General features: G+C 46.3%; 1 protein-coding gene across 5 annotated transcripts in view; it reads right to left on the reverse strand.

Moving 5' to 3' along the window:
* Window positions 1–22,134, reverse strand: part of usp45 (ubiquitin specific peptidase 45) — a 362,553-nt gene that overhangs the window by 52,726 nt on the left and 287,693 nt on the right. For 4 of the 5 annotated variants that reach the window (XM_072499597.1, XM_072499595.1, XM_072499598.1 and 1 more), the window contains 4 exons: window positions 5,479–5,560; window positions 5,047–5,138; window positions 3,831–3,887; window positions 2,902–3,072 (listed from right to left, as the gene is read on the reverse strand). In XM_072499597.1, coding sequence (XP_072355698.1) covers window positions 2,902–3,072; window positions 3,831–3,887; window positions 5,047–5,138; window positions 5,479–5,560 — 402 coding nt within the window. Of the gene's footprint in view, window positions 1–2,901; window positions 3,073–3,830; window positions 3,888–5,046; window positions 5,139–5,478; window positions 5,561–19,921; window positions 19,999–22,134 lie in introns of those variants that run through there. The other variant, XR_011940756.1, reaches the window with a different exon arrangement.

The following is a 22,134-nucleotide window of genomic DNA, read 5'->3' on the forward strand; positions in this document are numbered from 1 at the left end:
GGGGTGCAAACCTTCGCGGTCCACCCGATAACCCAGGTAGACTACTTCCTTCGCCTGAAAGACGCACTTTGTGAGACGTAAACGGACTCCAGCCTCCGAAAAGCGTCTAAGGACAGTCTCCAGATTTTCCAAATATTCCTGCTCCGACGTCGCTGTGATCAAAACGTCATCTAAGTAGACAGCGACACGCGGTAAACCACTCAAAATGCCCTCCATAACGCGTTGAAAAATAGCGCAGGCAGAGGATACTTCAAAGGGCAAGCGTGTATATTCATACAGGACCCGGTGTGTATTAATCGTTACATATGGTCGGGAGGCAGGGTCCAGCTCCAACTGTAGGTAGGCGTGACTCATATCTAATTTTGTGAACGAGAGTCCGCCTGCAAGCTTCGCGTAGAGATCCTCTATGCGAGGCATTGGATATCTGTCGAGTCGGGAAGCCGTATTCACTGTAAGTTTATAGTCGCCGCACACGGGAACTGTGGCATCTGGCTTCATTGCAGGTACAATTGGTGCTGCCCAGTCAGCGAAACGGATGGACCTGATAATACCTAAAGTCTCCAAAGGAGTGAGCTCCCCTTCTACCTTCTCGAGCAAGGCGTAAGGCACCGGGCGAGCCCAGAAATAGTGCGGCGTGGCTCCTGGTTCGACTTGGATACGGGCTACGGCCCCTTTTATTTTCCCCAAACCGGGCTGGAATACATCTGGGTATCGTCCTAGCACCTCAGTCAACCCTCCAGAAACTGTTTGGAGGATGTGCTGCCACTGCAACCGCAAATGGCGCAACCAGTCCCGACCCAACAGGCTGGGCCCATGGCCGCGCACCACGATAAGTGGGAAATGCCCCGCCTGGCGTCCATAAACAACAGGGCTCATCGTAGTTCCTGCAATGTCCAATGGTTCCCCCGTGTAGGTGGCCAACCTGGCCTGTGTGTTGGTTAATGTAAGGGACTGTATACCCTGCTTGATGCGGTCGAATGTCCTCTGGGCGATCACGGAGCCAGTGTCCAATTCCATCTCAAGCGGGTGGCCATTGACCCGTACTGTCACCTTAATGGGGGCCACACGGGGCGCTGCCACACAATGCAGCTGCAGGCAGTCGTCCTCCGTCTCCACGTCCTCAGGAGTAGTCGCCGCAGGTTCATCCACATGGAAGGTATGGCCCCTGGGCTGGTCCCAGTTTCGGTCGGATCGATGGCGTCTCTGGCGCCCCCAGGACCGGCATCCGTAACGGGGTCGGCGCCTACAAGTCTGACACGGCCATGGCTCCTCATCCATTGGTTCTGAAGAAGGCTCCCTTCGGGGAGGAATGTCCGACGGCCACTGGCGTCGATCCGGACGTCGCCTCGCCCAAGGTACCGCAGGAGTGCGGGGGGATGTTGTCGGACGGAAGAGGTTGCGCCCCAAAGCATGCACCTCCATTCCCTGTAGCTCCTGCACTCCTCATTCTGCACTCTCTCGGGACAATACTATTTGAATGGCCTGTTGAAAAATCAATGTTGGCTCAGCTAACAACTTTCTCTGGGTGGCCGCATTGTTAATACCGCAAACCAAACGGTTGCGTAACATTTCTGACAAGGTCTCACCATAGTCACAGTACTCCACAATCCTGCGTAGCCTGGATAGAAAGTCGGCAAGGGATTCTCCTGGGGTCCTCTCAGCGGTATTAAACCGGTAATGTTGGACTATCGTGGACAGGATTGGGTTAAAATGTTGCCCCACTAAATTCACAAGTTCATCAAACGTTTTGGGTGTCCGGCGCAGCTGGGTACGTAAGGCTCCTAATCACCCCAAACGTATGCGGGCCGCAGGCGGTGAGCAATATGACCACCTGGCGCTCGTTTTCGGTGATATTGTTTGCCTGGAAATAGTAACTCATCCGTTGTGCGTACTGGTTCCAGCTTTCCAGCGCAGCATCAAAAACATCCAAACGTCCGTACAGAGGCATGGTGTAATAGAAAACAACTTCCAACCTGTATCCAACAAAAATCCAGGGAGGTGGCTTCCAGTGAAGACAGCTATTCACTTTAACCCTCGTCGCCAGTTTTGTGAGGGCCACAAAGAATCCAGCACGAGTTTTAAGGATACAAAGAAATAACATTTATTTACAATAACATACATATACAACAGCGGCAGCAACTTGGCTTGCTGCTCACTCCTTCCTGCTGATTCCAAACTGGCCAGTTTTATTTATACAGGGAGTCTGCTAATGATTTCTGCGCCCCCCCTTATTGGGAAGCTCATACTCCCACAGGATTGTGGGATTGTCATTAGTCCCCAGCCAATGGTAAGCAGGCAGGTTATAACACGAACCCACGCCACAAATTTCAGTCGAAACCCAAACCGTCCCAGAACTTTAAACAGGTACCTTTACTCCACCCGGTCAAATGCCTTCTCCGCGTCCATGGACATAATCACTTCTGGCTGGCGTCCCCCTGTTCTTATATTCATACTTACATTCAGCAGCCTCCTAATGTTACTAGAGAGCTGCCTCCCCTTCACAAATTCCGTTTGGTTCTCAGAAACCACCTCTGGGACGCATCCCTCCAACCTACACGCCAACATCTTCGGCAGGACTTTCATGCCCATGTTTAGCAACAAATGGGCCTGTGGTACCCACAGTCCAATTGGTCCTTCCCCTTTTTTAGGATCAACAAAATCAATGCCTGCGCTAAGGTAGCTGTCAACGCCTCCATTTCCAACGCCTCACTAAACATACCCACCAGGTGGGGGCCAACTGCATCGCAAACTGATTGTAAAACTCTGCCGGAAAGCCCTCCAGCCCTGGGACCTTCCCCAACTGCATCCCATTAATACACTCCATCACCTCCCTTCAACTGCTCCTCCAATGCCAATAGATGGTCTTATTAAGTGTAGTTAAAATAAATTGTATATCCTTACCATGTACGTTGTTGCAATTGGCTTCTTAGAAATCTTTGGTTTGTATTTGATTTGGGAAACAGATGTAGCAGAGGTGTCCTGCTTACTTGAAACCAAGGTATTTTCTTCATTTTCTGTATCTTTTGCTTTCTGGTTTTTATTTATTTTCCCTGATGGTATGGGTTTGGCTGCCTTACCAGTTATAAAAGAAAAACATATATAAAACATTCCATGCACTGCGAAAGCAACCAAATAACATATTTCAAATGTGCATAATTATTACTACACAAACATTAATCATTGCAATTAAAAAGAAAATCAACTATGAATTGAATGACTTCAAAGATCAATTTAGAATCTGTTACATACTGACATTCTGTTACATACTGACATTCAAATTGCATTAGCCAGGGCTAATGGTAAAACAGGTAAAACATTAAATCCAGCACCAAGACTTATTTTAGGGAAATGTGAACATATACTTTTTAGGTCAATAAAACATTTATAATAGAAAACTGTGGGGTACCTAGTTCTCCTACAAGTGAGGAAAACCCACTGATAAGGCTGCCAAACTCAGACAATAGCAGCCACACATTAAATGAGATGGTGCCATTACCTGACTCAGATGAGAAAGAGGGGCTTCTACATATGGCTTTGGAGGCACATTTATCCATTGACTCAAATTATGTTAACCATGGAGGGAGAATTGGTTGGGCTTCCTGATCACTGGCAGGCTAAGTGGTTTGGTCAACCTGTAGAAGTCTCCAAAACTGTTCTTATGTCTACAACTGATTATCATGAGCAAATCAAGAATATTAGATTGTTGCTGGTGGAATAAAGCATGTATTCCACTATCTCCATTACAAACTGTGCACATAAAGTGGTCAGAGCATGCCCATGGTTAATACATTCTACATTTATCTTGCACATAAAAACAATATTTTTCTTACCCTTTCTTCAATAATGGGAAGTGAAAGGTCAATAAATGGCTCTTTAACAGTTGAAATCTGAAATAAGATCATTTTAAAGATCATGTATAATTGCTGATACTGAAAACTTAAGCTCATAATACAGAAATTCCTTCCACTAGCTAATCATTAAAAACAATTGAGATGTAATAAAAATGTCAAATTTAAATGAAGTGAATACCCTTGAAAAAAGATTTTGGTCAAATTAACATAGAAAATTGTGATACATTATTCCAAATTTAATTTATAATTAGAGATTGCTTATTTTCCACACATTTTCAAGAAATGAGTGCAAGATATTTTCCGTTGTTATATTTCTTTTCACTAGAAAAGATATGTAAAACTTGAAAACGTACAAACCACGGTCCCATGATCTAAAGGTTCAAGGATTTGATGTACATTTTAAAATGAAAATGAAAAGCAGCATTTTACAGACTGTGAATGAAACTTTAAAAATGAAACTATAAAACATTTTACTCACTTTGATGAGTTACAAGCAGATTATGCTCTTCCTCATTTCCACATTTTAAAATCCTATTCTGGTGTCATATCTGTGTCATTTGCATTTATTTGGTTTGCATTATTGCAGCCAATTCCCTGCAAGCTTTTACTAATGTAAATGTGCTATATAAATGCAAGTTGTAGATGTTGCTGCTACTGTTATGGACCTGGGTGCCAGTTGCTATTTGATATTCCCCATTCCAGGTAGTAATAAAGTTCTTCTGTAAACTGTCCCCCCAAAAATTGTATATCCAGAAGATGCTTGGACGGCAAAAGGATATGTAAGCAAGCACAAGAGACCACCATCACTATATAATTTATGCAAGTAGTGCACAAAGACTCTTTAAAAAAAATTACAGAGCAATTTTGTACTTTGCATGTAATACATTTGGTTGTCTTCTCGTTTTGATCATGATTAGATGGGAGGAAATTACAAATGCAATAATATTATTTTACAACAAACAGTAGTGCAACTGGACAGCATGGTGGCACAGTGGTTAGCACTGCTGCCTCACGGCATTGAGGACCCAGGTTCGATCCTGGACCCGGGTCACTGTCCATGTGGAGTCTGCGCATTCTACCCGTGTCTGCGTGGGTCTCATTCCCACAACCAAAAGATGTGCAGGGGAGGTGGATTGGCCATGCTAAATTGTCCCTTAATTTAAAAAAATAGTCCCACAACTAAGTAAATACTTACATGCGAGCACTCTTCACACATGATAGTATTGATCAGCTCGCCAACAAAAATCTGGTCGATAAAATTCATCTTCACACCTTCTCTGCCATATACTGTAACATCATGTTTAATAGTCAAATAATTGCACATTTAACTCTCATATTCACAGCTTCTCTTACAAATATATTTGTTTATTTTGAAAACTCCAAAACATGTATTCTGTTTACTGCATTATAATTTCCAGATGCTATATCCTCAAAAACAACCTTGTAGATATAAACAAAGGATTAATTTACATTATTTGTACAAATATGTAATGGTTAATAATTGTAATTTAAAAAAATATAACCAACCCAACTCAATGCAATCAGCATGTGCCAACAAATTTCAGCTGAAATGTAAACTAATATAAATGCACTAGATGGCGCCCTTAAGCCATATACAAATCCTTACCTTTCACTTTCTGTTTTGTCTCCTCATCAGCAGTTTTGACTGTTGGGCTATTAAAGGCTTTCAAAATAGCACTCTGTATTCGCTACATCATAAAATAAAACACAGCATTTATGGGTATAGAACTTATATTTCACAGGTAACAACTTATTGCATTCCACAGAACGAATACGTGCCTTTATTAGCCAAGGCATAGAATATAAGAGCAGAGAGGTTATGATGGAGCTTTATAAAATGCTCATTAGGCCACAGCTAGAGTACTGTGTGCAGTTCTGGTTGGCACACTATGGGAAAGGTGTGATTGCGCTAGAGTGGGTGTAGAGGAGATTCACCAGGATGTTGCCTGGGCTGGAGTGTTTCAGCTACGAAGAGAGGCTGGTTAGGCTGGGTTTGTTTTCCTTAGCAGAGAAGGCTGAGGGGGGACCTCATCGAGGTGTACAAAACTATGAGGGATGTAGATAGGAAGAAACTTTTTCTCTTACTAGGCGGTGGTGGATAACCAGGGGCATAGATTTAAGGTAAGGGGATAGGGGATTTAGAGGAGATTTCAGGAAAACGTTTTGCACTCAGAGGGTGGTGGGAATCTGGAACTCACTGCCTAAAAGGGAGAAAGGAACCTTTCGTCAGTATTCACTCAGGAAAAAGAGAATGTTGTGGAGGAGAATGCTGAGCCCCAGGCTAATAGAATAGATGGCATTGAGGTACGTAGGGAAGAGATATTGGCAATTCTGGACAGGCTGAAAATAGATAAGTCCCCGGGACCTGATGGGATTTATCCTAGGATTCTCTGGGAGGCCAGGGAAGAGATTGCTGGACCTTTGGCTTTGATTTTTATGTCATCATTGGCGACAGGAATAGTGCCAGAGGACTGGAGGACAGCAAATGTGGTACCTTTGTTCAAAAAGGGGAGCAGCGACAACCCCGGCAACTATAGACCGGTGAGCCTCACGTCTGTAGTGGGTAAAGTCTTGGAGGGGATTATAAGAGACAAGATTTATAATCATCTAGATAGGAATAATATGATCAGGGATAGTCAGCATGGCTTTGTGAAGGGTAGGTCATGCCTCACAAACCTTATCGAGTTCTTTGAGAAGGTGACTGAACAGGTAGATGAGGGTAGAGCAGTTGATGTGGTGTATATGGATTTCAGCAAAGCGTTTGATAAGGTTCCCCACGGTAGGCTATTGCAGAAAATACGGAGGCTGGGGATTGAGGGTGATTTAGAGATGTGGATCAGAAATTGGCTAGCTGAAAGAAGACAGAGGGTGGTGGTTGATGGGAAATGTTCAGAATGGAGTACAGTCACAAGTGGAGTACCACAAGGATCTGTTCTGGGGCCGTTGCTGTTTGTCATTTTTATCAATGACCTAGAGGAAGGCGCAGAAGGGTGGGTGAGTAAATTTGCAGACGATACTAAAGTCAGTGGTGTTGTCGATAGTGTGGAAGGATGTAGCAGGTTACTGAGGGATATAGATAAGCTGCAGAGCTGGGCTGAGAGGTGGCAAATGGAGTTTAATGTAGAGAAGTGTGAGGTGATTCACTTTGGAAGGAATAACAGGAATGCGGAATATTTGGCTAATGGTAAAGTTCTTGAAAGTGTGGATGAGCAGAGGGATCTAGGTGTCCATGTACATAGATCCCTGAAAGTTGCCACCCAGGTTGATAGGGTTGTGAAGAAGGCCTATGGAGTGTTGGCCTTTATTGGTAGAGGGATTGAGTTCCGGAGTCAGGAGGTCATGTTGCAGCTGTACAGAACTCTGGTTCGGCCGCATTTGGAGTATTGCGTACAGTTCTGGTCACCGCATTATAGGAAGGACGTGGAGGCTTTGGAGCGGGTGCAGAGGAGATTTACCAGGATGTTGCCTGGTATGGAGGGAAAATCTTATGAGGAAAGGCTGATGGACTTGAGGTTGTTTTCGTTGGAGAGAAGAAGGTTAAGAGGAGACTTAATAGAGGCATACAAAATGATCAGGGGGTTAGATAGGGTGGACAGTGAGAGCCTTCTCCCGCGGATGGAAATGGCTGGCACGAGGGGACATAACTTTAAACTGAGGGGTAATAGATATAGGACAGAGGTCAGAGGTCAGAGGTAGGTTCTTTACGCAAAGAGTAGTGAGGCCGTGGAATGCCCTACCTGCTACAGTAGTGAACTCGCCAACATTGAGGGCATTTAAAAGTTTATTGGATAAACATATGGATGATAATGGCATAGTGTAGGTTAGATGGCTTTTGTTTCGGTGCAACATCATGGGCCGAAGGGCCTGTACTGCGCTGTATTGTTCTATGTTCTATGAACCCTCACAATATTTAAGAAGCATTTAGATGAGCACTTGAAATGCCATAACAAGAAGCCTATGGAACATGTACTGGAAAATGGGATCAGAATAGATAGGTGCTTGATGACCGACACAGACAGGATGGGTCAAAGGGCCTCTTTCTGTGCTGTAATTTCTATGACTCTATAGGGCCAAATGTTCCTGTCAGCAGTGATATTGGGCTCCCGCCAATGGCCATAAAGATTATTACAGCCTTACCTTGTCCCAACTTTGAAGCCTAGTCTTCCTGCCCCTGCTGCAGCAGCCATCTACAGAGAGCAATGGCAAAGAGGCATAGTGGCAAGACCGCACTCATTTAAAAAAAAAACAGTACCAGCTGCCATGTTCATGTAAGTTTTTAAAGGTGTGAAGAGTTTTAATGGCTGCGACGGGAGTTGGAGCAGTGGATGAAGGGGCAATGAAAACAGGGATAGGGGAATGGGATTGGGGGGGGATATGTCGCCAGAGGGAGATGGGTATAAGGGGATGGGCAATGAGAGGATGGGTAGTCAGGGGAAACTGTGGGTAGTTGGGGGAGGAAGTGGGCAGTCAATTTGCGTGTGTGCGGACTTCACTGCTAATCACAGACCTATGTCAGAAATTAACAGCATGTATCTAGGTATGTATTGTGCAACGGGCTCAAATCCCGGACACTGAGGTCAGTTGGACACATTTGAGGAGGGTCTCAGGCAGAGCAAATTTGCCTATCAGAAATGTTTACTTCTAAGGCAATGACCGCACATGTTCGTGAGATAGGATCTCAGAAGGGTCCTGAGGCACAACAGCAACTAAAGGTTCAATATTCATCAGTGTTGGCAGATTAAGATCCAGCCCAAAATGCAGTCATTATGTCATCTGAAACACTAATGTAAAGCATAAGGATATATAAACTATGAAAACAAAATACACAAACTGCCAAAATTGGAGCCAGCATTATATTATAAAACAGGCCCTTCACTTCCAATCTCTTGGGCATTGTAACCGGGGAGGGGGGTACTTTAATTTAAATCATACTCTTCTGATGGTTCCGATTGTCTTACATGAATAGTTACCTAGGAAAAGTTAGAAGAATTAAAACCACTTCTAACTCCTGGATAACTATATTTTTGACCCATCCCACGACTACCCTCCCAACCCCTTCAGGATTTCCCGACTACCCACCCACACCCAATTACTCCCCACCTCCCCCGATAACCTGACTTACCCCCCAACTACCCTCACCGATCAACCCCCGACCCTCCATGACTATCCGGCCCTCTCCCACCACACCCCCTCCCCCGACCCTCTCCCACCAAACCCCCTCCCCCTCCCCTCACCATTGCCTTCCACCATCTGCCCACACCCTCTCTCTCTGGCTTGTCAAAGTGCTGGACCTTTAAACCTACCTGTTTTATGGCTAGTGCAGTAAAAAAGACCTATCTTCCTTTTGTCCAACTCTCCTGCACTCGACTGGGGTGGGGATTCCTGGACAACTGCACTGCACTTTTCTCACTGGACCCGAGCCAAAAGGTCAGGTGAGAAAGGTGTGGCTGCATTTTAAATTAAGTAATCCGACTGTGACTGCCACTCCATGGCCCACAGTTTTCTTATAATAAAATTTAGTTAGATTCTACTGATGGTTAGAGTGCTTCAATAACTTGTATTTTTGAGACATCATTTGTAATGTACCATTCTGTCTGTGCCAGATTTAATCTTCAAGATTATTGCATAAAATGTACAGCACAGAAACTTACTTTTAACTCAATTGGTCCATGCTAGCTTACTTCCACGCAACGCTGCTCCCAAACCCATAATTTACTTAACACTTTGGCGCAACCTTCCATTTCTTTATCCCAATCTATCAACCCTGAAATGCTATGCATCTCAACTATTCTTTGTGGTAGTGAATTTTAAATTTCTAAATTCCACAGTTTAAACTCTCTTGGCAAAGAGGTTTCTACTGAAATACATATTGGATTTATTAGTTACTATCTTATAGTCCCTACTTCTGGATTCCCCCACAAGTGGAAGCATTTTCACTATGTATACCCATCAGAGTTTTCTGTATCGTAAACACCATCATCAGGTTACTTCTCAGTCTTCCCTTTTCTACTGGCGAGAGCTCCACACTGGTTGCTCATTACTGTTAGTCTAATTTTATATTATGACTCTTGTTCAGTTTTAGTTTAGTTTTATTTTCTCAACCAATACATTGGTGGCATAGCGCTATTGTCACTAGACTGATAATCCAGAGACCCTGGGTAATATTACCCTGGGTAATATTCTGGGGACATGGGTTCGGATCCCCCAATGGCAGATGGTGAAATTTGAATTTAACAAAAATCTGGAATTACAGAAATCTGGAATTAAAAATTTTACGGTGACCATGAATCGATTCACTAATCACCTTTTGGGAAAGAAATCCATCATTCACACCTGGTCTGTGCTACATGTGACTCCAGATCCACAGCAATATGGTTGACTCTTAATTGTAACTGGTCTGATTGGTAGGTTTGCAGACGACACAAAGGTTGGTGGAATTGCGGATAGCGATGAGGACTGTCGGAGGATACAGCAGGATTTAGATTGTTTGGAGACTTGGGCGGAGAGATGGCAGATGGAGTTTAATCCGGACAAATGTGAGGTAATGCATTTTGGAAGGTCTAATGCAGGTAGGGAATATATGGTGAATGGTAGAACCCTCAAGAGTATTGAAAGTCAAAGAGATCTAGGAGTACAGGTCCACAGGTCACTGAAAGGGGCAACACAGGTGGAGAAGGTAGTCAAGAAGGCATACGGCATGCTTGCCTTCATTGGCCGGGACATTGAGTATAAGAATTGGCAAGTCATGTTGCAGCTGTATAGAATCTTAGTTAGGCCACACTTGGAGTATAGTGTTCAGTTCTGGTCGCCACACTACCAGAAGGATGTGGAGGCTTTAGAGAGGGTGCAGAAGAGATTTACCAGAATGTTGCCTGGTATGGAGGGCATTAGCTATGAGGAGAGGTTGAATAAACTCGGTTTGTTCTCACTGGAACGAAGGAGGTTGAGGGGAGACCTGATAGAGGTATACAAAATTATGAGGGGCATAGACAGAGTGGATGGTCAGAGGCTTTTCCCCAGGGTAGAGGGGTCAATTACTAGGGGGCATAGGTTTAAGGTGAGAGGGGCAAGGTTTAGAGTAGATGTACGAGGCAAATTTTTTACGCAGAGGGTAGTGGGTGCCTGGAACCCACTACCGGAGGAGGTGGTGGAAGCAGGGACGATGGTGACATTTAAGGGGCATCTTGACAAATACATGAATAGGATGGGAATAGAGGGATACGGACCCAGGAAGTGTAGAAGATTGTAGTTTAGTCGGGCAGCATTGTCGGCACGGGCTTGGAGGGCCGAAGGGCCTGATCCTGTGCTGTACATTTCTTTGTTCTTGTTCTTTGTACCCTCAGTTCAACTAGGGGCAATACATGCCAGCGACGCCATTGGATATAAAAATAAATTCCTTGATTTGCACCTCTGTTTTACTTTCTATTCATCTCATATTTAAATATTTTCATCACTGATATCTTAATCTCTTCATTAACTTTTAATGTGGGCCAAAGCCACTCTGACTCTCCACCTTAAGAACCTCCTTAAATCCCACCTCTTTGGCTAATCTTCTAATCACACCAGCTAATCTCTCCTTCTTTGATTCAACATCTTTGTTTTATTACACATATGTGAAGTGAATTGGGGCATATACAAATGCTAGTTTTTATTATGATATGGAGATGCCGGCGTTGGACTGGGGTGGGCACAGTAAGAAGTCTTACACCACCAGGTTAAAAGTTCAACAGGTTGGACTTCCGGTGGCGGCGATGAGGGAGTAAGTCGCACATTTGGAGGCTCTCGATCCGGTCGGACTTTTGGACCTTTTTTGTACTTTTGAGCGCTGGATCTGAAGGCATAGGCACTCAGGCACTGACTCCAGATATAGGTGTATGGAATTAAGGAGCACAAAGAATCGCAAACAGTTGAAGAAGTGGGCAAGCAAGGGCAGTGTGGAGGCTGCTGAGGACAATATGGCCGATGTCCGGATCCCAGTGCAGACAGCCCAGCCAATGACGGAGTATTCGCTGGAGGTCATCCAAGAAGGCTTCACCGCGCTGAAACAGGACAGTTTAGACCCGATTCAGAAATTAATCGAGTGCCTGGAGCACAGGCTGGATGCCCAGGATCGGACGATCCAGAAGCTGGAAAAGGCGCTGGAGGAGCAGGAGGATCACCAAATGGAGATGGAGAGGCTGAAAGACCAACAAAAAAGTCTTCTGGAATAGGTGGAGGACCTGGAAAATAGGTCCCGTCGGCAGAATTTGAGAATCGTTGGTCTCCCAGAGGGGGCTGAGGGAGAGGATGTCGTGGCGTATGTGGCAGACATGTTCCTGAAGCTGTTGGGGGAATAATGCTATACTCGGCGCGCCTTTGGGTCATACACGAGGGACAGCACCATTACTTTGAGGAGCGCGAGGATGCGATGGACTTTGCCAAGGGGGGGTGTATTTAGCTAGTTTATGGCAGGGGTTAGGTTACAGGGTGTTGTTGCTGGGGGGGGGGGAGCGAAGGGGGGTAGTTGATCTGCTGACGAGGGAGGGATTTGGGTTTAGTAACATGGAGGAGGTCGGAGGTGGGGGCTGCCAGGCGGCGGGCCAGGGGAAGCGCGACACAGGAGCTAGGGGCGGCCCCAAGAAAGGAGGTGGCTGATTGGCGAGGGTGGGGGGGGGGTGCACGGTGCCCCTCAACCAGGCTGATCACCTGGAACGTTAGAGGGTTAAACGGGTCGGTAAAAAGAGCACATGTGTTCGCGCATCTGAGGGCGCTGAAGGCGGACGTAATAATGCTTCATCTGAAGGTAGCTGACCAGGTCAAATTAAGGAAGGGCTGGATTAGCCAGGTCTTCCATTCAGGGCTGGACACTGAAACCAGGGGGCGTCGAGATTTTGGTTAACAAACGGGTGCAATTTGAGGTGGGTAGTACAATCTCGGATGGGGGAGGCAGATTTATCATGGTGAGTGTTAAGCTCGAGGGGATGAGGGTAGTTTTGGTCAATGTATATGCCCCAAACTGAGACGATGTGGATTTTATTGAGAGACTGCTGGGGAAGATACCGGACCTGGACTCGCACAGGCTGATTATGGGAGGTGATTTTAACACAGTCCTTGACCCCGGCCTCGACCGGTCGTGTTCAAAAACCGGTAAGGTGCAGGCAATTGCAACAGGACTGAGGGGGCTTATGGAGCAAATGTGGGGGGTTGATCCATGGAGGGCTAGCCGGCCGACGGGGAAGGAGTTTTTGTTCTATTCACATGTTCATAAGGTGTATTCCCGAATCGATTTTTTCGTCATGAGCAGGGATTTGCTGGCGGGGGTGACAGACGTAGAATATTCGGCGATCGCTATTTCGGACTGTGCTCCACACTGTGTTGATCTGCAGGTCTGCAAGGAAAGTTTTCAGCACCCTCAATGGAGGCTAGAGGTCGGTTTGTTGGCGGACGAGGTGGTGTGTGAGAGGTTGAGGAAATGTATGCAAAACTACCTGCAGGTCAATGACACGGGAAGTCTCAGCTGCGGTGCTCTGGGAGGCGCTGAAGGCAGTGGTGAGAGGGGAGCTGATCTCGATTCGAGCACAGAAGGGACAGGACGGACAGGGCAGAAACGGACCGACTGGTAAAGGAGATCTTACAGATAGACAGGGGATATGCGGAGACCTCGAGGGCAGAGCTATTCAGGGAACGACGAAGGCTACAGACTGGGTTTGGGGTGTTGTCCACAGGTAAGGCTGTGGAGCAGCTTAGGAAGGCGAGGGGTGCGATCTATGAGCACGGGGAGAAAGCCAGTAGAATGCTGGCACAACAACTGAGGAAGAGGGAGGCGGCCAGGGAACTAGGGAAGGTAGTCGACGGGGGGGGGGAGAATGGGGCCGGAGGGGATGCGGCACTTTCTGGATGGACTGACCTTCCCAAAAGTGGGTAGGGGGTTGGTGGACGGGCTGGGGGCCCCGATTAGGACCGAAGAAATATTGGGGGGCTTGAGGGCCATGCAATCGGGTAAAGCCCCGGGGCCGCATGGGTATCCGGTGGAGTTTTATAAAAAGTTCTCTGCAATAGTGGGACACCACGGTGCTGGTTAGGGTTTTTAACGAGGCAAGAGACAGAGGGGTTTTACCCCCGACGATGTCGCAGGTCACCATCTCCCTGATACTGAAGCGGGACAAAGACCCGGAGGCATGTGGGTCCTATAAGCCGATCTCTCTGCTCAATGTAGATGCTAAAATACTGGCCAAGCTCTTGGCTGCTAGGATTGAGGACTGTGTGCCAGACGTTATTATGGAAGATCAAACCGGGTTCGTCAAGGGCAGGCCCCCAACGCAGGTGGCCAACCTAAGAAGGCTGCTGAATGTGATCATGATGCCCCCGGAGAGTAGGGAGGCAGAGGTAGTTGTGGCAATGGATGCCGAGAAGGCTTTTGACCGGGTTGAGTGGGACTATTTATGGGAGGTGCTGGGACGATTTGGGTTCGAGGAGGGCTTTATCGACTGGGTTAGACTGCTGTACCAGGCTCCGGAGGCTAGTGTTAGGACGAATAGGACAACGTCTTCCAGTGGCTGGGATGGATGGAATCATGGGAATCCTGAGGTAATTCGACCAGTTCTCGGGGTATAAACTGAACATGGCAAAGAGTGAGTTGTTTGTAGTCCAGGTGAGGGGCCAGGAGGGTCGGCTGAGGGGGCTGCCGTTTAGGTTAGTAGGGGACAGTTTTAGATACTTAGGGATACAGGTGGCATGGGACTGGGGCCGGTTGCACAAGTTGAACTTATCCCGGTTGGTGGAGCAAATGAAGGTCGAGTTCCGGAGGTGGGATGCGCCCCCACTGACACTAGCGGGGAGAGTGCAGATGGTTAAAATCACGATCCTCCCGAGATTCCTGTTCGTATTCCAGTGTCTCCCCATTTTCATTCTGCGGTCTTTTTTCAAGAAGGTACTGGGCGGTACAAATGTGCCGTACCCCAGTCGCCTTCAAAAATCCTTACTCTGAAAGGGATCCCGTTATCTGTAACGAGCATTTCAGGGATGCAGTGCGCGCAAAAGGACAAATGCAATTTCTCGATGGTAGCCGTCATCATGTGGACGTCCGGCCAATTCAAATGGGCAGCAATTAAGGAAAGGACCATTGAAGCCTGAAATGGGCTTGCAAAGTCAGCATACAACCGTCCTGGCCATTCCCAAGAGTGAAGGGGCTCAGCCGGCGGGAGCTCCTGGTGCTCTTGACAGACGGAGCATTACTGTGCCATTTTCTCAATGACCTCATCCTGGCCCGGCCACCAGATGTAACTGAATGCCAATATCTTCATTTTGTAAACCCCTAGATGTCCATTGTGGAGGTTCTTCAATATCAACTCCTGGCCTTTGTCAAGAATGGCAATACGCGTACCCCATATCAGTATACAGTCCTCCACACTAAATTTGGACCGTTTGGATGAAAATCCAATGAAAATTACCCGTAACCCGCCTGGTAGCTGTTGATGCTGACCTCCATATAACACATGTGCCGAACTATTGTGTGAACCGGGTCCGAGTCCATTCAGGCCGTGACAGGCAAAGAATCCATGACGTTTACAGTGGCGATCATTTTGCCGTCCTGGCGGGGTAATGTGGGGTTAGTCGGCAAAGGAAAACGGCTCAGTGCGTTGGTGTTCACTATCTGGGTCCTCGGCCTGTGCTTGAAAGAATATTCGTAGGCTGTCAACAGCAGGGGCCAGAGCTGGATCCTCGCGGAGGCAATGGGTGGGATCGCCCTGTCCTCCTCAAAAAGACCGAATAATGGCCTGTGGTCCATAATAATAGCAAAATAACAGCCGTAAACATAGCAGTGAAATCTTTTCACTGCGTATACCACCGCCAGACCCTCCTTCTTGAACTGTGCATATTTCTGTCTGCCGTAGCCAGCGTCCAAGAGACTAAAACAATCGGCTGCTCTCTACCACTCTCCATCCGATGCAACAAGATGGCCCCAATACCGCAAGGTGACACGTCGCACGTGATGAATAAGGGTAGTACCCTGGAAGATGATAACTGTCTCCTGATCTGCAAAAAAGTAATTTCCTGCGGTTTCCTCCACGCCACTCGATTCTTTTATAAAAGGAGGTGTAAAGGGGCCAACATGGTCGCAAGGTTCAGGATGAGCTTGCCGTAATAGTTAACAAGGTGGGGGTCTGCAGGATAGCATGCACCTTGTTTGCGACAGGGTGTAGGCCTGCTGGGTCCACCGGGTAAGTGAGGTAGATCACCTCCCTTGCATTGAAGACACATTTTGCCCATCGCAAGCGGACACTACTCAGAAAAACGCTTCAGTACTGCCTCAAGGTTCTCCAGGTGCTCTTGCTCAGTCACTCCTGTGACCAGTGCATCATTTAAATGGACTACCACGTGTAGTTACCCCCTTGGGATATTCTCCATTACAGATACAGAACAGACAGAGGACACCCCAAAAGGCAACCAGGTGTATTCGTAAAGTCCTCTGTGCCTATTCACTGAACATATTTTCAGGAGGCTGCTTCCAACTCAAGTTGTAAGTACGCTTGGCATATCTAGTTTAGTGAACTAACTTCCACCCGCCAACTTCACGTAAAGGTTCTCAATGCGAGGCAAGGGGTAGCAGTCCAACCCTGAAGCCGTATTCATGGTGAGCTGATGGTCCCTGCATAACTGGTCTGTCGTCTGGTTTTAATACCGGTACTGCCCAATCCGCAAAGCGTGATCATACCCAGATTTCCTAGTTGACCGAGTTCACTTTCTACGTTTTACAACAACGCATAGGGAACTGGATGTGCCCGGAAATACTGAGGTTGGGCTTCCGAGTCGACATGAATGCGGGTTATGGTCACTTTTATCTTCCCCGGTCTGGATTGGAATACTTCGGGGTACTTGCCCAACGCTTCGCTTATGCTCCAGCACGCCAACTGGGAGGATGTCTCACCAATTTAGTTGCAGACGGTGCAACCAATCACGGCCCAACAAGTTGGGGCCTTGCGCTCTGACCAAAATAAGTGGGAGCAGCATCGACTGGTGACCATAAACCACTAAAGTCATGGTGGTATCTGCAATGTCCAATGGCTCACCAGTATAGATGGCTAACCTAGCCTTGGTATGGTGAGGTCCGAGTCCTGTATGCCCTCTCTAATGCGGTCAAATGTCTTCCGTCCCACAACGGAAACCGCCACGCCAGTGTCCAGTTCAAGAACAAAGAAAAGTACAGCACAGGAACAGGCCCGTCGGCCCTCCAAGCCCGTGCCGACCATGCTGCCCGACTAAACTACAATCTTCTACGCTTCCTGGGTCCGTATCCCTCTATTCCCATCCTATTCATGTATTTGTAAAGATGCCCCTTAAATGTCACTATCGTCCCTGCTTTCACCACCACCTCCGGCAGCGAGTTCCAGGCACCCACTACCCTCTGTGAAAAAACTTGCCTCGTACATCTACTCTAAACCTTGCCCCTCGCACCTTAAACCTATGCCCCCTAGTAATTGACCCCTCTACCCTGGGGAAAAGCCTGACTATCCACTCTGTCTATGCCCCTCATAATTTTGTAGACCTCTATCAGGTCGCCCCTCAACCTCAGATGTTCCAGTGAGAACAAACCGAGTTTATTCAACCGCTCCTCATAGCTAATGCCCTCCATACCAGGCAACATTCTGGTAAATCTCTTCTGCAACCTCTCTAAAGCCTCCACATCCTTCTGGTAGTGTGGTGACCAGAATTAAACACTATACTCCAAGTGTGGCCTAACCAAGGTTCTATGCCCAGCGAATGCCCGTTTACCTGCACCGTGATCCAATGGGAGTCAGCCAGGGCACCGTCATGCAATTTAATTGCATGGAATCATCTTCGTCAGGTTCTTCTGAATGGAAGGTACCTCTAGGCTACCTCTACCAGGGCGCCTGGATCTCTGGTTGGTCTCTGCTCTCACCTGGGCTGGCGACGAGACATCCCGCAATGACCTGGTTCATCCTATGTGGATTCCGAGGAAGTCTCCCGTCGGGATAACTCAGCCTTTGGCGAACGGGTCATGCCTTTCCAACGCTCAATCCAGGGCAGGATAGCGGTCTGGTGAGGTTTCCCGTGCCGGAAGGGGGTTCATTCCAAGGTGTTTACTTCCATGCCTTGTATTTCCTGCACCCCTCGCTCTGCGCTTTCCTGGGACAGTGAAATTTGTATGGCTTGTTGTAGATTCAGTGAAGGTTCGGCTAATAGTTTCTTTTGGGTGGCGGCGTTGTTAATGCCACATATTAAACTACCTTGCAGCACTGGGTTAAAGTGCTGCCCTATTAGTCCGAATAGAAGCGTAGTTAAAAAATAAATCCAACCTATATCCGACAGTGACCGGGTGGCTTATCCAATGGTGTAGCAGCATTGATAGCTATTCAGTTTGGCCACTGTCGCCAGTTTTATGAATTCCACACTTAGTTTATTTACAATAACATCACACGGTAGACCCCAAACTGGATATGTCATTATACACCACTGTTAATTAGTAAGAAGTCTTACAACACCAGGTTAAAGTCCAACAGGTTTGTTTCAAATGACTAACTTTCGGAGCACTGCTCCTTCCTCCGGCTCACCTGAGGAAGGAGCAGTGCTCCGAAAGGTAGCAGGACCAGAAAACCCTGACCTAAACATCTGCATTAGCTTTCAAAGGATGGAACTAAGAATTTCCGAAACACGTTAAATGTCATGGGCTAACATAATAAGATGACTAGTTTAAAAGTTAGACAGCTGACTCTGATTAAGAGAAAAATAGCATCTCCTGTATTTACGGCACTCTTTTGGAATCACATACTAAAACGGAGCAACATGCCCAGAAAACAAATGGTGTATAGACACTCCTTAAAAAGAAATGTTCATATGGTATACAAATGAAACCTGTTTGTTGTCCTAATTTTATGCAGTTGTAGCCCATTTAAGAATATGACCTGGTCAGTGAGTTTGTTTTCCATTTGCCCTTTCCACCCTCCGACCAATAATATAGTCGCACTAGCAGTCAATTGGTAATTGCTCAGCTGAGTACCCCTAAATAGGTTTAGGACTATCAACAGCCTCTTTTGTGAAGCTTTGTGCATTGAACCATTTATTTAGGTCAAACAAAGACATCATCCCTGCATGGTCAGGGTGCTAGTGACAGAGGCGAAAGACATTAATCAATTAGCAGCAGGCTTCAACTATTTAGAAGCCTCTGCACTAACCAATCTATTGCAAATTATATTGGAAAAAATTGCCCTGCAGGACTTGTCGATTGTCATCGTCCCATCATCTTTATGTTCCCACCCCCGCTTTTCCAACACAAAAAAACAAGTTGCAACTGTGGTCTCTAGGAGTGGGTCTGAGTATGCAGCTCAAATCTGAACTATAAAAGGTAACAATAATCAGTTTTACTCCTTATACTGTGTTTCTTGAAAGACAAACACAGTCATCAAGTTTGAAGGGTTTTGTTAAGCTCACTAGCAAGGATAATTCATGCACGTTACAACATATCCTTCATGGGGTTTTCTAAACATCCTGAACAAGAGAATGTTCGTGGTGGTAATCCTGCTAAAGGATTCTGGTGGCAGGCACTTCGCTGCAGGCTCTCTCCCTCTCTCGACACCACATGGTTATGACACTCCACAACAATAACTCGATTAACAGCTGTGGTGTTCCCAGGACAGACAATGCTGCGCTGCTCGGGTACCCGCAGTTCTGACTGGCACAACTGTCACTGCTGTGCAGTTTGAATAGATCCATAGACCTGCCAGTCTAATTTTGTCACACCGTCTAGAGCCCTTCAAGTCATTGCTATGTCTCTGCCTAGTAGCTGTGTCCCTCACTACTCTGCCCAAGGATATACAGTGACAATTTAAATTGAAAACAGACTTCACTGCATGATACAAGGCATTATCAACCATAGGCACCATACTATACATGATGTATTAATAGGAAATTATTACAATTACAAAAAATGTTAATGCAATGAAACCGTATATATTCTTTCACATTGAATAAAATTTATACTGGCAAAGGGCATCACAATAATGGCAAGGATATTTTTTTAAGCATTTATTTTTTCCTCATATTTGTCTCACCGGTTAAGATTTCCTGTGCCACCTCCATGCTAAGATAGCAGGCAGAAGTCCCACTTAAAGATCTCTGCATTATATCTCTAAATTGGTCAATGGAGAGGAATCAAAAATTAGATAGATTAACTCTCTCTTTGATTTGTCACCCATTCATTCAAGAAAGTAATTTTCTTAGCACAATCCCAGGTGATCTCTTCCACTGTTGGAAATTCTTGATGCTGCCAAATGAAGAGAAATAACTAATTGGGATACTCAAGCACACCAAGCATTATTTCCTTCAAACTAAAGATAATGAAGAGCTTATGACAAAATAGGAAGATTGCGCATTTTATTCCATAGTTTTGAAATATCTAAAGTTACAATAGAGTCATTCTTTTCTTCATGAAGTCAATAAAAGACCGAGACACACTATCTTACAGGACCAGACCAGGTTGAGTGACCTGGAAATTAGTCAGGACGTGGAGGCTTTATTACTGGTGCTAGTCAAATTTTATATGGGTTGGATATCAGCAGGCACTTAGAAACTAGATGTGTAAGCAGCTTCTGATCAGTTTTCTATGCATGGATGACTGCCAACTGTGGCTTATCAGGTTTTATGACTGGCTAATTCAACATTTTGATTTTGGGAGGTTTTATAAATTATTCAAACAGAAAGTGAACTTTGCGAGTTGGAAGTGTTATTTCTTACACCAACATGATTTCTGGCAAGAAGTTCAAAGTTCATGATCGGAAAAAAAATAGATTAATTATATACAACCATCTAGCTTCAAGATTGACCAAGAGACACATTTCACATTTTAAATTCAAATTTTTTGCAGCTTAACATACGGTCTAAAAATGCACTCTTACAGGATATTTAATCCCTTGCGGGCTGGTTCCAACTTAAGCATCATGTTGCTGTTTTTGGCTTGTGTATTAATTATACTGCAAATAAATAATTTTTAGTCTATACATTCATCTGAATTGCAGTTCTTTTACGTTAGAAAATGTTTTGGGGATCTTACATGATGTTCACTAAACTATATACCTCAGAGCTCATTGTCTAGTAAAGTGTTAGTATAAGGGCACAAGCATATGATCAAAGGAACCTTGGTCTGCCGACAGAAACTGCCTTGTTGTCACAACACACAAATGTCACGCCCTACTCGGTGATGTGACGAGGCTGTTAAATCTCGTGAGATTTGTGGGGACTTCCGTTGATGGCATGTAGGTGGAGTTCACCCGTTGGGTGGCTCCTGCTTGAGGCTCTGGTTTTTGGAATTTAATGCCCGGTTTCAGGGGCAGTTTTTGAATGAGCTGGTGCAGGAAGGTATAAGGAAGGTGGGAGATGTCTAAGGCCCAAAAGAGGTGTACTGGAAAGAAGGGGGGGGCGGGGTGAACGTCCGCCGTCGAGTGAACGGGTGAGTCCGGCAGGAAGAAAGAGGGCAGAGGCTGGATCGCTGGGTGGGGCCGCTCCCCTCACAGTGGAAACTGATGGCTGGAGAATTTGAGAGGGACTTCACCAAGTAAATGGAGGTGCTGCAGAGGGAGTTGATGGAGTGGTGGAGGAGGCTATTGTCCCGGTGAAGGCGGCAGCATCAAATACTTCAGCTGAGGTACGGGAGCAAGGAGAGAAGTTGAAAGTAGCGGGGGACGCCCTGTCGCAGCATAGTGACCAGTTCACCTCGATGGGTGAGAAGTTGCGGAGGGTGGCGAAGGCTAACAAAGGACTCAGAGCCATGGTGGAAGACCTGGAGAACAGGTCGAGGCAGCAAAACTTATAGATCGCGGGTCTGACTGAGGGGGTGGAAGCCCAAGGCCGTCCGAGCACTTTGCGAAGATGTTGACAGAGCAGTTGGGGAAGGAGGAAGAACCTTCCTGATATGAGCTGGACAAGGAACATCGGTCATTCAGGCCCAAGCAAGCAAATGAGCCACGGAGGGCAGTTATAATTTGCTTCCATAAGTTTCACGTCAAGGAGAAGGTCCTGAGTTGGGTAAAGCATAGACGTAAGGTGGTGGGAAGGTATTGGTATTCGAATATACCAATATTTGACGGTGGAACTGGCGAGAAGGCGGAATGCCTTCGGACGGCTGAAGGCGGCGGCACTGTATAGCAATGGCATGAGTTTTGGCATGGTCTACACGGCGGAAGGATTTCTACTTCGAGACGGTGGAGGCGTTCGTGAAGACCAAAGGACTGGGACTGAAATGAGAGATGGGACTGGGGTTGAACTGAGG

This window comes from Scyliorhinus torazame, chromosome 4, assembly GCF_047496885.1.
Source record: "Scyliorhinus torazame isolate Kashiwa2021f chromosome 4, sScyTor2.1, whole genome shotgun sequence".
Classification (NCBI taxonomy): domain Eukaryota; kingdom Metazoa; phylum Chordata; class Chondrichthyes; order Carcharhiniformes; family Scyliorhinidae; genus Scyliorhinus; species Scyliorhinus torazame.